This window comes from Lygodium microphyllum, chromosome 25, assembly GCF_053477565.2.
Source record: "Lygodium microphyllum isolate KBCC chromosome 25, Lygodium_microphyllum_v1.1.10, whole genome shotgun sequence".
NCBI classification, from domain to species: domain Eukaryota; kingdom Viridiplantae; phylum Streptophyta; class Polypodiopsida; order Schizaeales; family Lygodiaceae; genus Lygodium; species Lygodium microphyllum.
Genome location: NC_141159.1, coordinates 120,972,206 through 120,997,069, shown reverse-complemented (window position 1 = coordinate 120,997,069; position 24,864 = coordinate 120,972,206). Strand labels below are relative to the sequence as shown.

At 43.3% G+C, this 24,864-nt stretch overlaps 1 protein-coding gene across 1 annotated transcript in view; it reads right to left on the bottom strand.

The window, feature by feature from the left end:
* The window catches only part of EMB2763 (ribonuclease II family protein), a 148,799-nt gene that overhangs the window by 106,395 nt on the left and 17,540 nt on the right, over positions 1 to 24,864 (bottom strand). The window contains exons 2-10 of the mRNA XM_087666468.1: positions 8,537 to 8,629; positions 8,046 to 8,183; positions 7,769 to 7,926; positions 7,415 to 7,470; positions 7,167 to 7,289; positions 6,927 to 7,057; positions 6,571 to 6,811; positions 6,334 to 6,484; positions 5,988 to 6,228 (exon numbers count right to left, since the gene is read on the bottom strand). Of these exons, the coding sequence (XP_087522594.1) occupies positions 5,988 to 6,228; positions 6,334 to 6,484; positions 6,571 to 6,811; positions 6,927 to 7,057; positions 7,167 to 7,289; positions 7,415 to 7,470; positions 7,769 to 7,926; positions 8,046 to 8,183; positions 8,537 to 8,590 (1,293 nt within the window). The 5' untranslated portion in view covers positions 8,591 to 8,629. The remainder of the gene's footprint in view (positions 1 to 5,987; positions 6,229 to 6,333; positions 6,485 to 6,570; positions 6,812 to 6,926; positions 7,058 to 7,166; positions 7,290 to 7,414; positions 7,471 to 7,768; positions 7,927 to 8,045; positions 8,184 to 8,536; positions 8,630 to 24,864) is intronic.

The window sequence follows — 24,864 nt, the reverse complement described above, 5'->3', positions numbered from 1 at the left end:
GCATTGGCAGTTCAGCGGTCAATCATCCCCCACATTCGTTCAGCAGATTCTTCACGAGAAGCTTGGCTAACTTTGGAGCAGATGTTTGCAGGCAAGAATGAGACTCGCATCTCTTTTCTAAAGAAAGAGCTAGAGACATTGAAAATGGATGAAGGTGATTCTATTCAGGATCACTTGAACAAAATTCAGGACTTTCAAGAGCAACTCATGAATGTTGATGAGTACTATTTGGATGCACAGATGATATCCACCACTTTGAACTCATTACCTCCTTCGTACTTGGCTTTTCATACAGCCTTAAACCTCACCATGAGGATTGCCGCGCAGCCAATCACTTTTCTTCAGTTAGTCAATTTGCTTCTAGAGAAGGAGCAAACACGGAGAAATAGTGGTGTGGGTGCTATAGCCTCTGAGCAGGCTTTTATGGCTAGACAGAAGGGCAAAGGCAGCCAAGTGAAGAATGCTTCGCAGAGTTCTGGGACTTCTGGCGCATCCCAGGCAAACAAAAAACAAGGAGGCACGCAAGCCAAAAAGGAAAAATGTCATTATTACAAGAAGCCAGAACACTACATCACGGAGTGCAGAAAGCACATTGCCAAAGAGAAGAAAAAGGAATCAGGAATGTCTATTTCTGATGCTCCTTCCACTGCTACGGAGTCCGCGTCCTTTGTTGCAGACAGGACTATTGTTTTTATACATGCAGTTGTGACACCTCTTGGGCAGATCGAGCATTTAGCTCTACTAAGGATGCGGGCACTTGGTTTTTTGATAGTGGTGCTTCTAGGCATATTACATCTCGCAGAGATTTATTTGCATCTGTTCATCCAACTCCAGTTGGCAAGTCTGTACAGTGTGCCAACAATGCATCATACCCTGTTAGAGGTATGGGGGAGATTGTGCTCACAGCCATTGATGGCTCTATTCTCCGCCTACAGGATACTTTATTTGAGCCAGGCATAAAGAAGAATTTGCTCTCTGTCTCTTCTTTGGCACGTTGTGGATTGCAGGTCACATTTGATGATGACCGATACATGGTGAGAGACAAAGAACACATGACTTTGGTCTTGATAGGCACTTTATGTCATGGGTTATACAAGTTGGATGCTCTTTCAGTTGATCAGTCATCGTATTTGGCATCCACTCTTACTCCTGCTATGATACAAGCAGAGTTATGGCATGCTAGGATGGGGCATGTGAACTTTGGCAACTTGATACTCTTACAACGTACGCAGATGCTAGCTCCTGAGCACTTGTGCGAAGGATGTATTTTGGGGAAAATTCATCGTTTTTCGTTTCCCCGTGATGTTGTTTTTACAGCAACAGCCAGGTTGCAGTTAGTGCATTCACATGTATGTGGACCTATGTAGACAAAGTCATTGGTAGGATGTTACTATTTTGTGACTTTTATTGATGACTTTACTCGATTTTGCTGGGTCTACTCTTTGGTCAAAAAGTCAGAAGTGTATGATGCATTCTTGGCTTTTCTTGCACTTGTTGAAAACCAGTCTGGTTGTAAAATTAAGACTCTCCATTCGGACTGAGGGGGGGAATACATGTCCTCTATGCTGAATTCTTTTTTGAAGCAAAAGGGCATTGTCCATCAGTGCACTACTGCTTATACTCCACAGCAGAATGGGGTTGCACAGAGAAAGAATCAGTCACTCATGGAGATGGCCAGATGTATGCTAAAGGCAAAGAGCTTGCCTCACACTTTCTGGATGGAAGCCGTCATGTGTGCTTGCCATGTTTTGAACAGATGCCCCACCAAAGCATTGAAGAGAATTACACATTTTGAGGCTTGGAACAACCGGAAACCTTCTGTTGGACACTTTCATACCTTTGGGTGCCTTGCATATGCACATATTCCAAAGGTACTCAGGAAAAAGTTGGATAACAAGGCTATTAAATGCATTTTTATGGGATACAGCAGTGAGAGGAAAGGCTACAAACTCTATGATCCTGTTTCTAAAAAGGTGTTTGTCAGTAGGGATGTACTATTTGATGAAAAATCAGAATTGTCCCTGGCTGGTTTAGATACATATCAGGCTGCCCGTGATGTATTTGAAGGGCTGCTGCCCATTACATTTGGTGATTCAGCTAGAGTTTCAGCAAGTGAACTCAATGTTCAGCCAGCTACTCCTTTGGAAAATGCAGAAAATCAGCCATTGGCTGATCTGAATATTCAGCAAAGTGCTGAAACTGAAATTCAGCAAGAGCTTATGCACAGTCAGGAGGCAAGACAAATGCCTAGATGGTATTTACAGACTATGAAAGATAGTCATCTGGATGCACCCATGGCTGGTGGTACTAGAAGGCAAGCTCGTATGCATGATATTGCACATACCATGGAGTTTGTTATGGCAACACGCACCCTTGATGAAGAGGAGCCTGAATGTTTTGAAGATGCACAACAGAGTGCGCATTGGATGACAGCAATGAAAGCTAAATTGGATTCTATCACTAAGAATCAAACATGGGATTTGGTGTCTTTGCCATTTGGGAAGAAAGCCATTGGAACAAAATGGGTCTACAAGCTCAAACGGAATGCAAATGGATCCATTGACAAATACAAGGCAAGGCTTGTAGCTAAAGGCTATGCACAGAAAAATGGCATTGACTATGAGGAGACATTTGCTCCTAACTCCCATATGACGACCATCAGGTCTATGGTTGCTTTGGCTGCTCATTATGGATGGACTGTGCATCAGTTGGATATTAAAACTGCATTTTTACATGGGGAACTTCACCAGGAAGTATATGTACAGCAGCCCATTGGTTTTGCAGTTGAGGGCTTGGAACACTTAGTATGCAAGCTGAAAAAAGCTTTGTATGGTTTGAAACAAGCTCCTAGAGCTTGGTATGCAAAGATAGATGCTTTCTTGCTTAGCCAAGGGTTCATGAACAGCTCATCTGAGTCTACCCTTTACGTATGTAAAGAGGGGGGATCCATGCTGATCATTTGTCTTTATGTTGATGATCTCTTGCTTACAGGGACACATGCTGATCAGATTTCAACATTTAAACAAAATTTGCAGCAAACTTTTGACATGTCAAACTTGGGGTCTTTGCATTATTACTTGGGCATTCAGTTCATACATGATGCTAGAGGTATTGGGTTATCACAGTCAAGATACATTGGTAAACTTCTTGAGAAGTTTGGCTTACAGGATTGCAAGCCAGTTTGTACACCAATGGAACCTGGACTTAAACCGTCATTACATGATGACAATGATTTGTTTGATATACACACATATGCTCCAGCAGTTGGATGTCTTATTTACTTATGCAACGCTAGGCCAGACATACGCTTTGCAGTTTCACCCCTGAGCATATATATGCATCAGCCACGTATGTCACATTGGCAAGCTGTTAAGTGTATCTTCCGTTACTTGCAGGGTACTAGATCTCTTAGATTGCTTTATGCCAAGGGGGGACCACTGCAATTACATGCTTACAGTGATTCTGATTGGGCTGGTGATTATGATTCACGTCACTCCACTAGTGGCCATTGTTTCTTTCTTGACTCGTCTTGCATATCTTGGCTTAGCAAGAAACAGTCCACTGTTGCCACATCGTCATGTGAAGCTGAATACAAGGCAGCTTTCACTACCACACTTGAATGCGTATGGATTAGACGCTTGCTTGTTGATCTGGATGTATCTATTACGGAGCCTACTCCTTTGTTCACTGACAATCAGAGTGCCATTGCAGTGGCACGAAACCCAATGTTTCATGCACGCACGAAACACATTGAGATACATTATCACTTTGTTAGAGAGAGGCTACATGCAAGTGATATCAGCCTTGTCTATTGTCCTACCACCAGTAATGTGGCAGACATCTTCACCAAAGCTCTTCCTCGTGAGAAATTTGAAGCATTTCGCCATGCTTTAAATTTGATCTCCTTTGGTGGCGGATGATCCTTGTACACTTGATCACTCTTCACTCCAGGGGGATTTGTTGGGTATTTCACTCGCATCTCACTTACGCCTACGCTCACATCGGACTGTCGGTGATCAGTAGGACACTGGGGCACTTTTTACTCTCAGTAGGAGAGGTTTTTTCCCCCAAATTTATGGTATTATTTCGTATGTGCTTATGGCACACACTTACGGGCACTTACCGTGTTTGGGTGTGAGCACCCCCCTACAACCCTAAGGTTTAAGGGTTGTACCTTGTACTTTCAATCTATTGCATCGGGTGTCGCGCTTCACTCTCTACTGTCTATTGTTTTCTGTGCTGAGCTTCGATCCTGACCTCCACTCTCACACAGGAGGCAGTTGGCAGCACTGGCGGACAGCAGTAGTTGGGGCATCTAGGTGCTGCTGGTACAAGATTGAACAAGGTGAGAGGCAAAGCTGAATCTCTGCTTTGATACCAAATGTGAGCTATTGAGGATCAAAGCTCAGCTGAGAGTACACACTTGACACTGAAGAGAGTGAGAGAGTGAAGACATGACTCCTAATGCAAATACCAAAAGAGTATAATGAAAGTACAAAGTGCAACCCTTAAACCTTAGGATTGTTAATGTGTGTTCACACCCCGTTGTTAATGTGTGTTCACACCGAAAGGTGTAAAATTCAATAAGTGCCCGAACTGTTTAACGTAAGCACATAAACTAAAAGAGAATATAACTAGGGAAAAAAACCTCTCATAAGGAGAGTAAAAAGTGCCCCAGTGTCCTACTGCGGATCACTGACACTCCTCTGTCAGCGTAGGCAAGAGTCAAACCCAACAATGCTTCTTACTACGCAAACAAATGCCATGTACATTCCAAGTAGCAATTTTCATATTTATTTGGAGAGAGAAGATCAGACCAAAGGCTAGTTTTGCCTCAATTTAACTTTTTCTACTAACAATTCAAGGGTTCCCTCATCAAGGAGATCAGCCAACACTGCAAATGAGTTCATCCTCTGACTCACCAATTTTGAGGTAGAGGGATCATCCCCATTCTTTAAAATGGACCTTGGATAACCATGATCCCATCGCATAGTCACATTACCCCATATGTCAAATGCAAGCCTAGTAAGCAGATCTTTAGAAAAATCCACTGAAGTTTTCACTACAGAAAGTGTCTGAGAAGCAGGAGAGAGAATCATTATTTGGACGCGCCATGGGGAGCTTATCTTTACGTCGCACATAGGTACCTAAAGAGTCTTGGGCAGGGCTTTGTTGGCCTTTGATCTTTTAAGTTCCTCTACCCCCAATTTCAGCAACCAAGTTTTTGCAATTGATCATTTTGAAGCTCCAAAGCAAACAAGATTTCGAACATAGAAAAACAATCAAATTGATGGAACCAAATTTTGAAAAAACCAAGATATGTGGGTTCCCCTGGAAACACACAGCATTCTCCAGAGATTGGTCACAAGAGTACCCCTTGTCGGAGAAGTTTCAGCAAAAAGTATGCCTACTACTCATTGCAGTAGACATACATGCCATATTACAAATACATGATGGCTTTTTTACATTGATAGTAGAGACTTCCTGTGCATGTGTTGAGCATTGTTGGCTGCAGCTGCCTGGAACATGCTATTCTTGGAACTTTTTGATATTCACTAAATATAACTGGCACATTGCTGATGCACTTTGAACAAGATAATGTGTTTTCTGGACCTATTGCAAGTTGTCAAACCCAATAGGTTTTCCAGCTATGCAGATTGACATGTACTCTCTCACTCGTCACTCTTTGTTCCAATTCTGAATTGGATCAGATTCAACACATAGATTAACAGGCTTTAAGTTTGCATTCCACAGTTTGTAAATATAAATAATGGGAAGATCCTCCACACTGAGGGCTCTCCATTTTGCAAAAAAAACAGTGATTTTATTTAATAAGCTGCTAGAGCATTGAGAAACAGAAAATGCACCATGTGAATGCTGACACCCTTCTAGAAGCATTCTCTTGAGACTAACCATAAAAACAAGCTCATATGCATCAAAGAGGCTGTTCTAAAATGTACATAGCACACTTCAAGCATTAGACAAACCTCACTTTCAGTTGCACGATCTCCAATTTCACCAATTGTCTTTACGTAATGGCCTGAAGGGTACCTTGACATCCTCTCCCAAGAGTCCACAGCCACTAGAATTCTTTTATCAATCAAATTGTCAAGTTGCCGTGTTTGAATACGTATCTTAGGTATCCGTCTGTCCATTGATACAAAAATGGCATTTACAGTTCCACCACTGCCTGCAGGCATCGGCATAGGCTCCAAGGATCCACAATATCTGTTCACAAAAAGAACAATATAGCAGTGCAGTTGATCTGCCCTACCCACAAAAAGCTATCCTTAGATGTGATTTTAAAAAGTGCTATGATGTTGGTGAACATACGAATGCCAATTTCGCTTGATTATACCAATGACTCTCCCACATGGACGAGAACTAGCTTTGAACTTCATTTTATCTTCTGCAGGAGGCTCTTTTGGTGCATCATCTGCACTCCCTGGCACCAAACCTACCTTTTCCTCTACTTCCTCTTCATCTAAGACAACATCAACATCATCCAAATTACAAGAAGTCTTCAAAACAACACCCTGCTAGTACTGTATTCAGATACCATTAGGTTACCATCCTCAGTGAGCTTCATGCTGTTCTCCTCTTTCCATTGGTCCTCAGGCAAAAGTTCCACAGCAACAACATCGCCATCAAATGAACGATTCATGTTAATCCTACCAAATATAATTATCTCATCACCAATGCTGTCACTGTCAACATAAGCCTCTAAGGGGTTATGCCGATTCACACGGAGCTTCCCTTGGTGAAAAATGCCTTGTCGAAGACCATTTGTTATCTCTGACATAGGTTTATGCTGAAAACAAAGTTATCCAGTAAGCCAGATAGAATGCAATACCCTTCCATTTACACAAACATTGAATGCCATCTTTATTTGAATGATCAATCTTCAATCCAATTCCGAGTAATACCTCTGTATATATTATTTTTCTCTTTGAAGGGCGTAGGTCTTCAATTTCCATACTGCATGAACCATTATCACTTTCTTTTGAAACTAAGTCAAGCAGTTCCGGTTTCCCCAGCGACTGAACAAAAGATTGGACTGTACATGCAACAAGTAAAACAGGAAATGTTAGCCAAAACAAGTTACAAAAGTGAAACAAATGGACAACAGTTCAAAGACACAAATCAAAATTTTGCTTATTCAACACCTGTATCTGCATTGATCCCATCCTGAAGAGCTTTCCTTTTATTTTCAGCATCATTTGTAATCAGCAAGATCTTCACATCTCCAGTTAGATGCTTCTGATACCAGAGACTTGCGACACGAATGGCTGCAACTTGAAATCGTAAGAGAGAGACTCTTCGATAAAATCACTTCCCATGAAGCTGATCCACTTCAAAAGGTCAATAAATAAACACAAAAAAGGGTGCACTTCAACTAACAACAATGCCATACCTCTATCATTGCGATCATTGGGACTTTCACCAGCCATTACCTTGATATATGTGTCCCTGTTTCACACACAATGCTTTTTACGACAGCAAAAGCAGGATAAAAATAGCCCTAGGTTGAGTTTCCTAACTAATAATATCATTAAAAAGGGACTAACCATGGAAAATAGTATACCTACTCACTAGCCTGATATTCTATATAGCACCCCAACATTCATTCTAGAATTATCCAGACAAGGAATAACTTCCTTAAAACCAATCTATGCTTTGTCCTTCTACAATGAGCTAATGCTAAACAAACAACATGGGATGAGAAAATGGAGATGTACAAGTCATGGAGCATTGAATAATGACCTACTTGTGATGTTCATTTGCAAAGACGAAAAATCGGCGAAGTGGATTACTGCATAATGCTCGTACACGATTATATACACCCACATTTCGGTGTTTTATTTCTTCCAGGACCACCGACAGTATCACCACATCACTAATTGCGTTGTTCTCTAAAAGATCAATCTGTCAAACAACCACATAGACACATCATGCATTCTTATGCATTAACTTGGCATACATCAAACACATTATCATCATATTTCACATTGGAATCATGATGTTTTCAAATATGAACAGCTCACATGATGCAATGTCACATTGGTATCAAGGATAAGAATTCTCTTTGCTGATGCACTAAGACAAGATGCCTCTTTGTCACAAACTGAACAGGTTAATGAGCCACAAGAAATATCATCTCGTAAGTAATGCTCTCTTACCACCTGCAAAAATCACAACACAAACTCCAGAAAGTTCAGCCATCTATTCTTCCAATTTCTTGCCGAATTATGTTTACAATACTTTGTTCTGATATGGTATACAATAGCTCACAGCAAGCAGCATTTACTTTTCACCTTATAAACCTTGAAAATGTGCAGTGGACCCACATATACAGAGCACTACTGGCTTACAAAAGAATTCACTTGTACAATAGTGGATTGAGCTTGAATCTGAACACTATAATCCATTCAGAATCCACCGGACTCCTAATCCGCTACCTGACTCTTAAACACGATCAACCTTCGAAAACAGGCTTTTGTGGTATCAAAAGAGGGAAAAGAGAATAAAACCAAACCTTCCTGATTTGTCCATGCTTTGTTTTCTTCATAAAGGCCTTACTTTGCAACATTTTCAACAAATAAGAAGCTAGCCACCAATTTTATATAATCTGCAGTCCAAACAGACAAGTTGGTGAAACTTGATGCAGCTCATATTTAGAAGTCTCACATGTGAAAGAGCACAGCTAATATACAAAGGTATGACAAAGCTTCGCACATCAGTATTTTAACTTCATAAAGAAAAAGCCAGTTTTAACCACTTTCCTGAATGTTATGAAGAGATGGAGAACCACATAGCATCTTTTTTTTATCAATGCCAACTCTTTGCTCATCAAACGAGAATCAGAAATCAAGGCCGAAATCGGTCTACCAAACCTACATAACATTTTCTGACTAAGCCCAGTCTTGAACAGCAGCACCTTGCATTGCTGAGCAATCTTCCCATGCGAGTTGGAGCCTTGGCAGTCTCATTCAGCATCTCTGTTCGCTTTGAGTTTGTGGGTTTAAGCTATTGTTCATTCATGATTTGTATTCAAGAGAGGGTAAACCCATGAGTATATTTCCTTTTAAGATTGATGTGCTTTTGTCTTCTTATCTCTCCTTTGCTGGATCAAATGCACAGCTCAATAGACACAAAGTGGAGTAGAGAGCGAGTGTAAGAGTAGACACACAAAGAAGCGTGCAACAGTACCTTCACTATAACGAATCACAAGAATGAAAGTACAAGGTACAATCCTAAGGTCATATAGACCTACAAACTGGAGTGTGTTCACAAGGAAAAAACCCTTCCCATGCAAGAGGGGAAAAAGTGCCTGTGGATAGCATATATTCACACCAAAACGTCTTAGAGGAGAATACAAGGTGTATTTAACAAATCCCTTGTAGAGTGAATGACAGGAACAAAACTAGGATGTCGCAAATCAATCCCCAAATGGCAGGAAGTCTAAAGCTTTGCAAAAAGCTTCAAACTTTTCACCAGATAGAGCCTTGGTGAATATGTCTACTTTGTTTTCCTGTAGGCACATAGACCAAATCAATCTCCTTTGCATGGAGTCTATCTCTAACATAGTGATACTACACCTCAATGTGCTTTGTTTATGCATGAAATACCAGAATTTGTGCAACTGCCAATGTAGTCTGACTGTCAATATGGATAGATACAGCTAACAAAAGTGCAATATGCAAGTTTGATAAAAGGAGTCTAAGCCAAACACACTCGATTATAGTTGCAAAAGCTATCATGTATTCAACTTCATAGGTTGAAGTGATCAATGTAGGTTGTTTCTTGCTACTCCATGAGATCCAAAGCATTGCCCAGTAAGAAACGATTTCCACTAGTGGACACTTGTGTCGAAACATCCTGCTATTTGTAAAAGCACGCAAGGAAGTAAAGGTGTTCCGAGGGTAAAACAGCCTCAAAACATGTGTGCCTTTCAAATATCAAAAGACACGCTTAAGTGCTTGCCAATGCTGTGAGCTTGGGCCATGCATAAATTAGCTCAACTAGGATATAGCATTGTCACGAGGACGTGAAATTTTATTGCTTTGCTTAGCAGTTGATTAAAAATTAATCAAATGTGCTAATGTGACTTGCACATGTGAGATGCAAGTCAATTATTTCACGGTGTGGGACCCTGAGATATCAGTTGGTACCCAAGGCAAAAGTTGTAATAAGTTATGCCTGACAGATATTAGGCCGTTGTCAGATTTTGACCTAGACCAATTTATTGGCCAATAATATTAGTGGTGATATTAGAGACTAGGCATTAATTAATTAGTTAATGCCAATCTAAGGGTCAATAACTGCTCAAGGATACTTGAAAGACAAATTGGCCAGCCAATTTAATTATTGTTAGAGCTCAGCTGCTGGGGGGATGAGTAATAGTTCGAGGAGTGAGAGTAATGGAGAGAGAGAGAGGGAGTGTGAAAGTACGATCAGATTTTAGTGTACCAACAATGTGTTGGTACACAAAGAATAAAATGTATTTATACTTAGGGCATATAAGGGTGCATTCACATGTACAACTGAATAATGTGTGTGTACTATACACGAAGGTAAAAACGGGCCTTTCTCCCAACCACCTCCCACTTAAAGGTCTGAAGTGAACCTCTAACCAACTCCCACTAGTCGTATGCAATGCTCATGCTGAGCTTTGCTGAGACTTTTAGTGAAAACATTTGCAAGGTTGTCCTGTGTTTTGATCTTGGTCAATATGATTAGACCATCTTCCAGAATCTGTCTGATAAAGTGATATCACACATCTATATACTTTGTGCGTGAATGATACATGGCATTCTTAGCCAGATACACAGTACTCTGGCTATCACATCCCAATACTCCAATACCCATAGACATGCCAAGATCCTCTGCAAGTCTACTCAACCATATAGCTTCCTTAGAAGCTTCAGTAGCTGATATATATTCAGTACTCAGTGCGGCGATGTTCTACAACCTAGAACACCAAGAAACGGCCCCACCAGCAACTGTAAAGACATACCCGTTGGATGACCTATAAGTATCCAAGTCACCTGCCATGTCTGCATCACAATAACCCTGCAAACTAAGTGCACCCTTCCCATAGCAAATATACTTTCTTTGTGTACCCTTTAGGTATCAAAGAATACACTTGACAGCTTCCCAATGTGTTTTTCCAAGATTTGACATAAACCTACTAACAACTCCCACTGCATGAGCAATGTCTGGACAAGTAGCAACCATAGCATACATAAGAGAGCCACAAGCCAATGCATAAGGGACTCCCTTCATAGCATTTGCTTTTACCTCATCTTTTGGGATGTTGGCTTTACTAAGCTTAAGATAAGGAGGTAAGGGTACCCCAAAAGACTTAGCTTCAGCCATGTTAAATATGTCTAGTACCTTTTCAACGTACTTTTCTTGAGATAAAAATAGCAATTTCTGCATTCTATCTCTGCGAATCCTCATGCCCAAAATATGCTCTGCATTCCCCAAATCTTTCATGGAGAAGGCTGATTTCAGCTCATTTTTTAGAGCATCCAAGCTAGTCTTTCTTTTTCCAACTAGCAACATATCATCCACATACAAAGCAAGTATGATGCGGCTGCCATCTGTATCCTTTTTCATGTACAAACAATGATCTACATGGCTGCGTGTAAACCCATGAGATAGCATAAAAGTGTCAAAATTTTTGTACCACTGTCGTGGTGCTTGCTTCAGCCCATACAGGCTGCATTTTAGTTTGCACACCATCACCTCTTTTCCAGGAACTACAAAGCCCTCACGGCTGTTCCATATAGATTTCCTCATCAATGACACCATGCAGTAAAGTTGTTTTTACATCTGTTGGGAATAAAGGGCCATCGTGCCTTTTATATGTGCACGGGTGTAAACACACCCTTAGCACATTTGTACTTGCATATATATCTATCTAAAACCTAAAGAGGTACACACAAAAAATTGTACCCAAGAACATCGTGCATCTCTCTCTTTGACTCTCACTCTCTACTCTTGCTCACGTTTTGGTCTCTACCTGACATTTTCATCGCAGGACATTGCATTGCCACTGCAAATCGCTCACTTCAAACTGGTATCAGAGCTGCAACAAAGGTGTTCGCACTTCTTAGAGTCCGTGTAGGTCAGCTCGTCATTGTTCTTTCACTGGACAGACAGGCAACAGCTCGTGCAGTCAACTGCAGGTCAACAGGCCACATTTTCAATGAGGTGACAGTCCCAAGTTGCATGCACGTCAAAATAGTCATTTCCTGGTCAAATTCTTTCAATTTCATTGAAATCAATGCATCCAGGACTTGGAAATTTTGGGGATTTGTCCAGATTTGGCGCAAGCAAGATGCAACAATGATACCTGTCTCAAAATTTGTAGGAATTTGTGACATTTTGTCCCCAACATTTGGGGCTTTTAATGTACATGCCAAATTGGGCTGAAATTTACCCAATTTCTCGACATTGATGCACATTGGACCCCGTGCAATTTGGGGCTTTTGCAGTTTGGGCGAAATCTATGCAGCATTTGGTCATTTTATGTATATGCAAGTTGAATACCACGCAATTTGGACATCAACACTTAGTAAAATTTGGAGGTTTTGCTGAAATCGCTCTATTTTGGCAAAATTGGCCTACTCTATGCATGACAGAGAAAATGCAGATGCGTGGTTGATGCTTTGAGCAAAAAAAATTTGGGGCTTTTGATCGTTCGTGTCAAATTTTATGCCCATGGGTACATGTACAACAGAAATTGCAGCTAAAATTTGGGATTTCTCATATAATGTGATGTATATGCCCTTGGAACAGCTATAATCAGTTGTGGAATGCTATAGCACATGGTTTGGTGCTTCTGAAAATTTAATTACAGATCTGAAATCTGTGATTCTACGTGGTCATTTATTGCCGGTTGGTATTTGTTTGTACCTTGGTCACTTAGGTGACAGTTTTGGGCCTGCACTTGCTGTTTTTTTGTCACATTTGGGCTGAGAATCATGGCTGGCAGCAATGACAGTAGTAATCTGATGCACATAAAGAAGATTGAAGGAGCACGTAACTTTGCAGTTTGGCAAAAACGGTGCTACAATATCCTGTTGCAAAAGAAGCAGGCAAAGCCGATTAAAACCAAAGGAGCAAAGCCCACGAACATGGAATGGGAAGATTGGGATGAGTTAAATGAGCTTGCATGCTCAACCATTGAGCTATCGATTTATGATGCCTTGCTGTTTAATATTGAAGGTTTGGATTCTACATATGCTATATGGACTCGACTGGAAGAACTGTATGCACAGAAGAGTGATGCAAGCAAAGTGTATTGACTGAAAAAGCTTATGGATTTGCGTATGAAAGAGGGTATAGCAATGTCTACTCACTTGAGTGAGTTTAACTCCATTTTCAGCCAGATAGTTGCCTTGAAGTTCATGATTGATGAGGAATTTAAGGCTACTTTCTTGCTTTGCACTCTACCAAAGAGTTGGGATACATTCAAGACTGCTATGAGCAATTCTAATGTGATCTTTTTGTATGCTGATGTAGAGAGTGCTCTACTCATGGAAGAAATGAATCAGCAGAACAATGCATCCAGTAAGTCTTCTAGTGCTTTGCATACTAGAGGCAGATCACGGCAGAAAGGTAAATTTGATAGCAAGGGACGTAGTAAATCACGTGGCACATCTTTTCCACCATTGTGGTAAAAAGGGTCACTTTAAACGTGATTGCTACAAATGGAAGAAAGAGAAAGGAAAAGGCAAGAAGACTGATGATAGCAAGGAAGAGAAGAAGGACAGTCAGCCTAAAAAGAGCAATGTAAAAATTGAAGAGGTGAATGTAGTCACTCATGATAGTGATAGTGGGAGTGACGTACTCTGTCTCTTCACACTTTGGTACACATGCTTTACTTGTAGATACAGATGATGACATGCATACATGGATTCTCGATTCAGGTGCTTCCTTTCATGTTACCCCTCATCGTGAGTGGTTTTCTACCTATACAAGGGGTCAACATGGTGTTGTCCATCTTGGGGACAACTATGCATGTGAGATTGCAAGTATTGGCAGTCTGCAGCTACAGTTTCAGCATGGCTCTGTCTCTACACTTCAACATGTACGGCATGTACCTCAGCTCAAGAAGAGCTTGATTAGCACAGGGCACTAGATGATGATGGTTTTTATACCACCTTTGGTGACGGAAAATGGAAGATCTATAAGGGATCTAGAGTAATTGCCAAAGGTTGTAAAAGTGATACTCTGTATCCTCTCCATGTATCTAGTGTGAGTGATCATGTTGTTGCCGTGACCGAGCAGCCAAGCGTTTCTTTGTGGCATGGCCGATTGGGACACATGAGTCAAACAAGAATGAAAGTTCTTTCTCGGTTGGGTTACTTGCCTTGTCTTCGTTATGCTGATTTTGAACATTGTGATCATTGTATTTAAGGTAAACATGCACAGACGTCTCAGAAAAAGTCTCTTTCTTTGAAATCTTCTCTAGAGTTAGTACATTCGGATGTATATCAGATGCCAGGATTATCTTTAGGGGAAAATAAATATTTTGTCACCTTTGTCGATGATGCTACACAAAAGGTATGGATTTATCCTATTCGTAGCAAGGATGAAGTGCTTGACAAGTTTAAAAAACTCTTGGCATTGGCTAAAAATCAGACAGATAAGACACTTAAGTGTCTTCGCTCTGACAATGGTGGGGAATATGTGTCCAAGGCCTTTCAGGCATTTTGTAACAACAAAGGGATAAAGAGGGAGCTCACTACCCCTCATAATCCACCCCAAAATGAAGTTGCAGAGCATATGAATCGGACCATACAGAATAAGGTCCATACGATGCTGTCTCATGCTACACTACCCCATGGTTTTTGGGCAGAGGCTATTATAACAGCCATACACTTGATTAATTGGTCACCAAACATGTCTTTGGGGTGGGGGGGGGGGGTGTTAGCAGAGTATTTGTCAGCTCATGTGTGAGTCTGAGCTTGATCTGGGCTGGGCATTTTTATTAGGTATTTTAGGTATTTTTCTGGTGTGGCATTTTATGCCATTGGGGCATTTTATGCACCAATCGGCCAGCATTAAATGCTGTCCGACCAGCATTATTGCTCCCCACTTTTTCAGCCTATTTATACTCAGTGGCTCCTCCTCAGTCAGTCACTTCATCTTCACCATCTGCAGACTCTGTGGAGAGAGGAGCCAGTGCCAGTGCCCACGCAGCCAGTGACTCACTGTTGTATGCGACTGTCTCGTGTTCAGATATATGGATTCCATTTCCCGTGCATACATCTGAGTTCTCATCTGTATCGTGTTCTTTCTTTTCTCTTTTTGTCTTGTGTTTCAGCAGTTTATTTCAGCACATGTTTATGCTTCCACCGCTGCTCCACTTCTGACATGGTATCAATTTTCAGGATTTGTGTTTCTGCTGTGTTTTCTTGCTGATTTCAGGACTGTTTTGTACCCCTGCTGATCAGACGACTGCTGTCGCAGCCAGGCGACCTGTTTTGGGGCTGTTTTCAGCCTGCGTTTTTTGCAGTTTTGCCATCGCCTGCTACCTCTGCACCCTCTGCTGCCTACGCACCCTCTGCTGCCTGCGTTTTTCATCTACAACTGCTGGCGACAGTTTTCTACCTGTTTTTCTGCAGTTTACAGTCTGCGTTTTGCTGATTCAGCGTCTCTCGTGGCTGGGTGACTGTTACTTCAGGCCGTTTTTGCTGTTTTTGGCAGTTTTTGACTTATTTTTTGACTTTCTGCAGCAGCTTTTGTCTTCTATTGATCAGATTTTGGGTTATATTGCATGTGAACTCTCTTTTTCTGTAGTCTGTGCTTGTGTTTTGGCTGTGTTTCCTCTCTAAATTCCATCTCTTCTCTACTTCTCTTCTTATCCTCTCCATATGGCTCCTCCGTGCACTTCCACTGATGATAAGTTACATATGTCCTCGATGCTTCTTGAGCATGAGGCATCCTTGAGATTACAGGGGCGGCTTCCGGCACATTATGGAGGTGAGGCTTATGTAGCTTCAGAGAGGGGTGACGGGAAGAAGAAGTCGAAGGCCCAGTGTTACCACTGTGGCAAGAAGGGACATTTGCGGAAGGACTGCAAGAAGTTAGCGGCTTCCGGGAAGAAGGAGCAGAAGCCGAAGCGGGATGCTGACTCTACCGATGAGTCCTCTCCTTCATCAGACTCCGACTCCGATCCTCCGACCAAGGTGAAGTCCAAGGCACGGAAGGAATCCTCTTCTTTGGATCGCGGGAAGGGCTTGGTGGCCCCTTCCTCGGCTGCTTTCTAGTGGTGGTGATGAGGTAATCCCTCACGACTCTCTTGTGCCAGAGAGGGAGTGTGAGCGGGTGTTCAGATAGGGCAGCCGCGCCTCATCTATATTTTTATACAGGTGCACAGGTTCCAGAGAGGGACGTCCCTGACGCATCGACTTCAGTCTGGCGGAATCAAATCCTGGAGCTGGGATTGACATCCAAGTTCATGCTGAGCTGGTTATCTGGCAGAGAGCGGGAGGCTTTCGTCTGGAGCTCACATGAGGGGACACTTTGGCGGTCTGGCCAAAGGCAAGGACTCCATGGTCACCTATGTTCAGAGGCATTTTTGACAGGCTGGTCTTGTATGCTACTGCGAGACATTGGTGATGGACACAAAGACATGCTATGCTCTTCTCTATTTTCAGGTGTTTGGTACGATCGACATCGACATCAGGTTCTCTCCGAGGCACCTTGGTGGTGGCTTGATCACCCACTGCTTGGGTATCCATGGTTCTACTTGGTGGTTCTATGTTGTATAGTTTCTGATCCCTTTTCATTGTACTATTGTATTGTATCAAATCACTCATGATCTGAGAGAGGGTGTTAGCAGAGTATTTGTCAGCTCATGTGTGAGTCTGAGCTTGATCTGGGCTGGGCATTTTTATTAGGTATTTTAGGTATTTTTCTGGTGTGGCATTTTATGCCATTGGGGCATTTTATGCACCAGTCGGCCAGCATTAAATGCTGTCCGACCAGCATTATTGCTCCCCACTTTTTCAGCCTATTTATACTCAGTGGCTCCTCCTCAGTCAGTCACTTCATCTTCACCATCTGCAGACTCTGTGGAGAGAGGAGCCAGTGCCAGTGCCCACGCAGCCAGTGACTCACTGTTGTATGCGACTGTCTCGTGTTCAGATATATGGATTCCATTTCCCGTGCATACATCTGAGTTCTCATCTGTATCGTGTTCTTTCTTTTCTCTTTTTGTCTTGTGTTTCAGCAGTTTATTTCAGCACATGTTTATGCTTCCACCGCTGCTCCACTTCTGACAGGGGGAGGGCGGGGGGGGTTCCCCAAGAAGCGTGGTCGGGCAAGCCACCTTTATATGCTCATCTGAAAATGTTTGGCTATGAGGCTTTTGTGCACATTCGTAAAGAAAAACACAGCAAACTTCAGTCAAATTCCTGTAAATGCATTTTCCTAGGGTATGGTGACGAGGGTGTAATGGGATATAGATTGTGAGATCCCGAGAAAAGAAAAGTAGTACGCAGCAATGATGTTATCTTTTAGGAAGATCATATGCATAAACAGCCCGAAAAGATTGAGGAGGTCCGTAGGTTTGTATTCCGGGAAGAAATACCTTTTGGACAGCAAAATATGCCCGTTGTACAACAGCAAATACTTGCTATAAATGAACCTGTAAATGCAGGAAATAATGCTGAAAATGATCAGCCAGCTATTGCCCATGGTAATGAGCCACTACATGTGCAGGAACAACCAGGACAGCAAGCTGTTAATGCTAATTTTGTAACGTACCCGCCTTGATCTCTTGACGGATAACATTTTAGTAGTCGCCCAGAGTTTACATCCCAGCCGTCGCCATCCATACTCTAACCTAAATGATCGGATTTTGTCCGGCTATTTAATCCTAGGTCTGCCCGCGAGGGAAGCGTCCTATCGTTACCCACAAAGGACCGACCTGAAGGTTCCTAATTGATCTAACAGTCACATATCAACAACTAGCTCACAACCGGAGGTGTCCTTCGAGAGGCTTCTTATCCGGAAGGAGTGACTGCCATTACCCTTGGTTCATGGAGTACAACGCTTTTTTCCAATAGCAGACTAAGGATTTATGGCATCCCTCGCAACGCTCTAGTACAGCCGCCGCTGTACCTTTCCCCTAAGATAATTTACAGTTCAAGTTCTGAGACCAAACCCTAGGTAAGTCAGCGAATCGGCCCTTCCTAGAGTTTCTTCCTAGTATTTGTTTTTGGGAAAACCTCTCGGCTAACCGACACCACCCTGCCATAGGACTAAATTTGTCGAGAACCCATCCACCCGCTTCCCTCTATGGAAGTTCTTAGTTATCTAATTACCTACCACATTACGTGAAACATATAAAAATAGCTTCATAAATTAAAATTCCCTTTATGCACAGTTGTTCGTTTACATAATTTACTCACAGACATACAGTCGGAATAAAACAAGTTCATTGATTATATTCCATAATGTGTGTTTGTCAGAGTGCAGCGATGCGGAAGCGTAGGACAAAGACTGAGAGAGTGTGAACACAGAGAGAAGAGAGAGAGAGAGAGAAAAGGAGACAGTATAAACGCACAAAATCTGCGGTGTAGTATGTTGTATAAGAGTGCAGAAATACACAAGGGGGCAGAGAAAATATCTGTGTATGTCTCCGACTTGATGACCTCGATCTCCGTCAGCCCGAGCACAGTCTGTCTCAGCCAACAGATCTTCAAGATCAGAATCTGAATAATGAATAATGAAGTGTGCCAAAAAACCGGCTATAAATAGCCGAAAAATAGGAAATAATTGCAGTAGGTCGGCTGCAATTGCAGTAGGTCGGCTGCATTAAATGCAGCCGACTGCAGTAAATATTGTCCGACTGCAGCAACCTATCCGACTACAGGTGCTGACGTGGCACCTGCTGACGTGGCACTAATGTCCACTCTGTCCAGGAAACGGCTGGCTAACACCCCCTCTCAGATCCTAGACGGGTGAAAAGACTGAGGGATCTAGAATGCTACCTAAGAAGAACCTGGGGAAGCGCCTTCGTGAACAAATCTGCAAGATTATCCTCCGTCTTGCAATACGCCACATCAATGGTCCCATCCAGAAGCTTCTCCTAAATGAAGTGATACTGGATCTCAATGTGCTTCGTCCGGGCATGAAATATAGGATTCCGTACCAAGGCAATGCAACTCTCATTGTTGCATCGCAGAAGAGTAGGACGAGTCTGGGGGCAGCCAAGTTCCTCCAACAATCTCCGAAGCCACACAGCCTCACATGTGGTGGAAGACGCAGCCCGATACTTCGTCTCAGCAAAAGAAAGGGCTACTGTGGGCTGCTTCTTGCTACTCCAACAGATAACACCTGTACCCAAGATAAAACAGTAGCCTGTAGTAGACCATCGGTGGTCCACATCGCCAGCCCAATCCGAGTCACTCCAACCTGCAAGAACCAGATCTGAAGCATCTATACCTGCGGGATAAGAAACCCCTAAGTCAGAGGTCCCCCTAAAATACCGAAGAATCCTCAAGGCAGCCTGCCAATGCACCTGTTTGGGTTCCCTCATGAACCCTGCCAAAAGACCCACAGCAAAACAAAGATCAACACGAGTGTTGAGAAGCCAAATCAAGGATCCAATCAACTGATGGTACCGTGAAGCATCCATCATGGGAGAATCTGAGTGTGAAGTGGCCTTCCAATTCGGATCCATAGGAGTAGTAATGGGCCGACAAGTCTCCATCTCAAAAGTCACTAAGAGCTCCTGAATGTACCTCTGCTGAGAGATGAAAGTCCCCCTTTGAGACTAATAAATCTCGTGACCCAAGAAGAAATGAAGAAGCCCCAAATCCGTCATCTCGAATGCGTGATGTAAAGCTGTCTTGGTCTCTTGGACCTTCTGTGCATGATCCCCTGTCAAAATCAAATCATCAACATACAACACAAACAACACACGACCAACTACGGAAGTGTGCACATAAAGCTGTGGATCGGCCTTGGAGTGCCGATATTCCAACTTCGACTAAAGAAACGAGTCAATCTTCTTGTTCCATGCACACGGAGCCTGCTTGAGACCATACAAGGCCTTCTTCAACCTGTAAACTTTCCCATCCGAGGATCCAAAGCCAGGGGGCTGCTCAATATAGATCTCCTCCTGCAAGTCACCATTCAGAAAGGCCGACTTCACATCCAACTTATAAACAGGCCAGCCAAGGCAAGAACAGCTCGAATAGTCGCCATACAAGCAATGGGGGCAAAAGTATCATGGAAATCAATGCCTGGGCGCTGAGCAAAACCTTTAGCAGCAAGGCGAGCCTTATGCTTGTCCAAAGAACCATCACTAAGGTACTTGGTCTTGAAGACCCACTTGACACCAATCACCTTCTTGTGAGAGGAACGAGGCACAAGAGACCAAGTGCCATTCCTCTCAATAGCCTCCAACTCGGCTTCCATGGCCTTCTACCAATGATCAGACTGCAAATCCTCCTTCACTGAAGTGGGCTCTCGATCCTGCATAACACGGGTCAGTAAACAATGGTTGGAGCAGACAAGCTCCGAAGAATGGGTCTGATTCCTCTGTGACCTCCACAGTCCATCGTGCGGTTCCCACTCCTCAGGGACCCCCTCGATCCCTGAATCTCGGAGTGTGTCACGGGCCCAACGAGGAGGACGACGAACCTCTCCCCGTCGCTCTCCATCTGCTGAAGACTCAGGAATATCCACCGGCGGAAGCTCCTCGGGGGCGGCCAGTGGAAGAGAAGACTCTGAATCCGAAGAAGAATCTCCATCAAGAGGCTCTGGCTCCAAAGAAACTGTCTGAGGAGCCCAGCTCTCCCCTGGATCTCCAAGGACGGTGTAATCCTCAACCCCCCTGTGGCCGGTACTTCCACGAACCGCACATCTCAGCTCATGTAGACATCCCGCTTAACGGGATCAAACAAACGATAACCTTGGGATTGGGAGCTATAGCCAACAAAAACCTGTCGTCGGGAAGCCGTCTCGAACTTATCACGATGCGTCTTCAGAATGTGTATATAAGCGTCACACCCAAAGATCCTGAAATAAGAGACATCAAGCTTAGTCCCAAAGTAAGCCTTAAAAGGTGTCATCCTGTCAACGGCCGAAGTGGGAGATCGATTAAGGATGTGAACTGCGGTAGCCACTGCCTCGGCCCACAGAAACTAAGATGTCTTGTAGTGCCATCATGGTGCATGCCATCTCGATCACACTTCGGTTCTTCCGCTCCAAAATGCCATTCTCTTGGGGAGTATTGGTATTAGCAAACTCCTGGTGAATGCCCCTATCTGCACAAAAACGAGCAAACTCATTAGACATAAATTCACCTCCCTTGTCTGAAGGCAAGGTCTTCAGTCGTCGACCAAAACGGTTCTCCTCAAAGAGAAGCCAATCCTTGAAATGAGAGAAAGCCTCCGACTTCAAAGTCAAGAAATAGGCCCAAGTCATCCTGTTGTAGTCATCTACGATCAACATGAAGTACAAGCTCCCCTTCAGGGACTCGGTCCTCATTGAGCCACAAAAATCTGTAGATACAAGCTCCATGGGTGAAGTAGACCGCCTAGAAGCTTTGTTGGGAATCGCATCCCAATGTAGTTTCCCACAAATGCAGGAGACACATAGCTGATGGCTCACCACTATGTCCGGCAAGCCTCAGACAAAGGACCCTCGAGACGCCTTCTGAAGGTACTCGTAGTTCAGGTGGCCAAACCGAGCATGCCATAGCTCGGATTGTGTCTGAGAAGTAACAAGAAGAGAAGTAAGAGCTGAAGAAGACTTCAATTTGTAGACTCCATTCTTCTCATACCCTGCAGAGAGAACCTTCCTCGATCCACGATCAAGGACTCGAACAGTATCACTGTCAAACTCCACCAAGAGACCAAGAGCACAAATCTTATGAACCGAAAGTAAATGATACCCCAATTCTGGCACATGCAACACCTCAAAGGTGTGGGTACCACCACGTCCATCTGGAATAAGTTGCATCTCACCCCGCGCAGCAATAGACACAGAAGAGCTGTCTCCAATGAGAATCTGCCCACGTGAAGGTCGCAGATGGGCAACACCAACGAAAGAAGAAGTCATGTGCCATGAGGCACCACTGTCTACAATCCACTCTCGAGCCTGTGGAGCTGTCATCGCAGCATCAGAAGTTGTCGGTGTAGAGTCCTCAATGATTGCTAAGTGTAAAAAAGTAGCTGATGAGGGTGCAGCCACCGCTCCAGAGTCCTTCATGTCCTTTTTCTTGGTATCCTTCTTGTCTTTGTCGGGGCAATCCTTCTTCTAGTGACCGATCTTACCACAAATATGACAAGTTGATTCCTTCTCCTTGTCCTTCTTGGATTTGTTGTCCTCCTTCTTCTTCTTTTGGTCCTTCCCCTTCTTCTGAGAGGCTTGACCAACCAATGCCTCCGATTTGGAAGCATTCTGTCCCTTCAATTGTTCCTCCTGGTCCAAGACCATAGGAACCAACTCTTCCCATCGAAGAGTCAACTCCCGCCTTGAAGCAATAAGAGCGGAATAAAAAGTACCGAATCGTGGTGGCAACTAGGATAGTAAGGTGATCGCCATGTCTTCGGAGCAAATAGGCTTCCCCGCATTTTGAACCTGCATCTAAAGCTGCCAAAGCTTGTTGATGTGTTCCCGAAGCGAAGAAGACTTATTCACACACAAAGTCCGCATCTGCACCTCCAAAGAAACCCTCTTCATCAGGGTCATCCGGTTATACATTTGGTCAAGCTCCAACCATATCTCACGAGCCACCGTCAAGTGCTCGATGTGAGCTATCACAGTTGTGGAGCAAGACAGAAACAGAAAAGATCGAATCCTGGCATTCTGTTTGTCCCAATGAGACTTATTGAAAGAGAGTTTAGACTCATCCCTCACCGAGGGCCTGTTAATCTCCTCCATCACCAGTTCCGCCAAATCATAAGACTCTAAAATGGCCAACATCATCACCCGCCAGATGCGGTAATTGTCACCATCAAGCTTTTGATCCGTTGGAAGAGCCGGTAGGACAGGCACTTTCCTGTCCATGATCGCTTGGAACTCCAAATCAGTCTCTGAAGACATGTTAACCTGCAATACCAGCACAAACGCAAAAGCAACCCCCTTAGACTGTGAAAACGCAGCCTTCTAGGACTGATTCCTCCACTGCCCAAACCTTCTTCACCCGCAGGAGGCGATGAAAAGGTAAAATCTGCAATGAAAGGCCTTAAACGCAGCCTTCCTCCCCTTCGAGCAACAATAACCTACAACGAATTCACCGATTAGACTCCTTTCCCGCACACCCACGCTCGCTTTAGCCTTGATGCGATGCGCAACCCTCCCACTCGCCCTTGAAACCTGGAAACACAGCCTTGTGTCGCGATGAAATCTCCTCTTCAGATAGGTTCAGTCAGTCATTCTTCACCGCTCTAATACCATGTCAGAGTGCAGCGATGCGGAAGCATAGGACAAAGACTGAGAGAGTGTGAACACAAAGAGAAGAGAGAGAGAGAGAAAAGGAGAGTGTAAACGCACAAAATCTGTGGTGTAGTATGCTGTACAGGAGTGCAGAAATACACAAGGGGGCAGAGGAAATATTTGTGTATGTCTCCGACTTGATGACCTCGATCACCGTCAACCCGAGCACAGTCTGTCTCAGCCAACAGATCTTCAAGATAAATCCGAATAATGAATAATGAAGTGTGCCAAAAAATCGGCTATAAATAGCCAAAAAATAGAAAATAATTGCAACAGGTCGGCTGCATTAAATGGAGGCGACTCCAATAAATACTGTCTGACTACAAGTGCTGACGTGGCACCTGCTGACGCGGCACTGATGTCCACTCTGTCCAAGAAATGATTGCCTAATATTCTCCCACCCATACAGGAGAAAAATTACAATTTCACGTGCTACCTCATCCGGCTCATCTGCACGTCACGTGCTGCCTCATCCGACACATCTACACGTCACGAAGATCAAATCCACCTATGGCTAGCATTCATGGGTGTCCCAAGTAGAACTCGAGCCATACAGGGGACCGAGTAGTTCTTGATCAGTGTCTCGTCCTCGTTAAGATTGCTCCTATCGCTCCTTGTCTCACGTGGGAGCCATGGAAGAAGCCTGATGGGTTCGGCCAACGCTTCTATATAGGGTTGGAGAGAGAGAGAAAGAGAGAGAGAGAGAGAGAGAGGCTCAACTGATTATAGCAGAGCTTCGTCGCGTCAATAGCAGCAGAGAGACTTTGCATGGGTCGTTGTGTGTCTGTTACATGACGCTCTACCCCTATTTATATAGTAGTGAGAGGGGGGGGGGTAAAAGAGAGAGCGTCTGCTTTTTGACGTTTTTGATGACATCATCGATAACAAAGATTTTCGTTTTTTTTCTGCCCTGCAACTTGTTTGGATCATAACTTCATCATATGAACTCCAAATATAGGCGTTCGGGTACTTAAAACGATTGGAACGGAATTGGTCGATAAGCCGACACGGGCAGAATTGCAAAAATCCATCAAAAATAGGTGAAAATGACGATTTTTGTAAATCGTGTTATTTTTATCCATCTTTTGTCTTGGACAACTTATTCCCTTCAAAATAAGTTACAGTATATATTTGGATCCATCTAAGGTGAAAATTAAGTTATCTAAACATGATACTAGAGATTTCAAACTATTCTAGTAAACCAATCTTGCTTCTTATAAATCCTGTAGAGATTCTGTAGTTTTTTCCATGCGTGGATGCACAACATAAATTAATTTTCTTTGAAATATATACGCACATTGTTTATTAAAATAAACTAAGTAATGGAAACATTACATTCTTCCCTCCTTAGAGAAATCGAGATATCCTTATCTCGAGAGAAACTGGGGG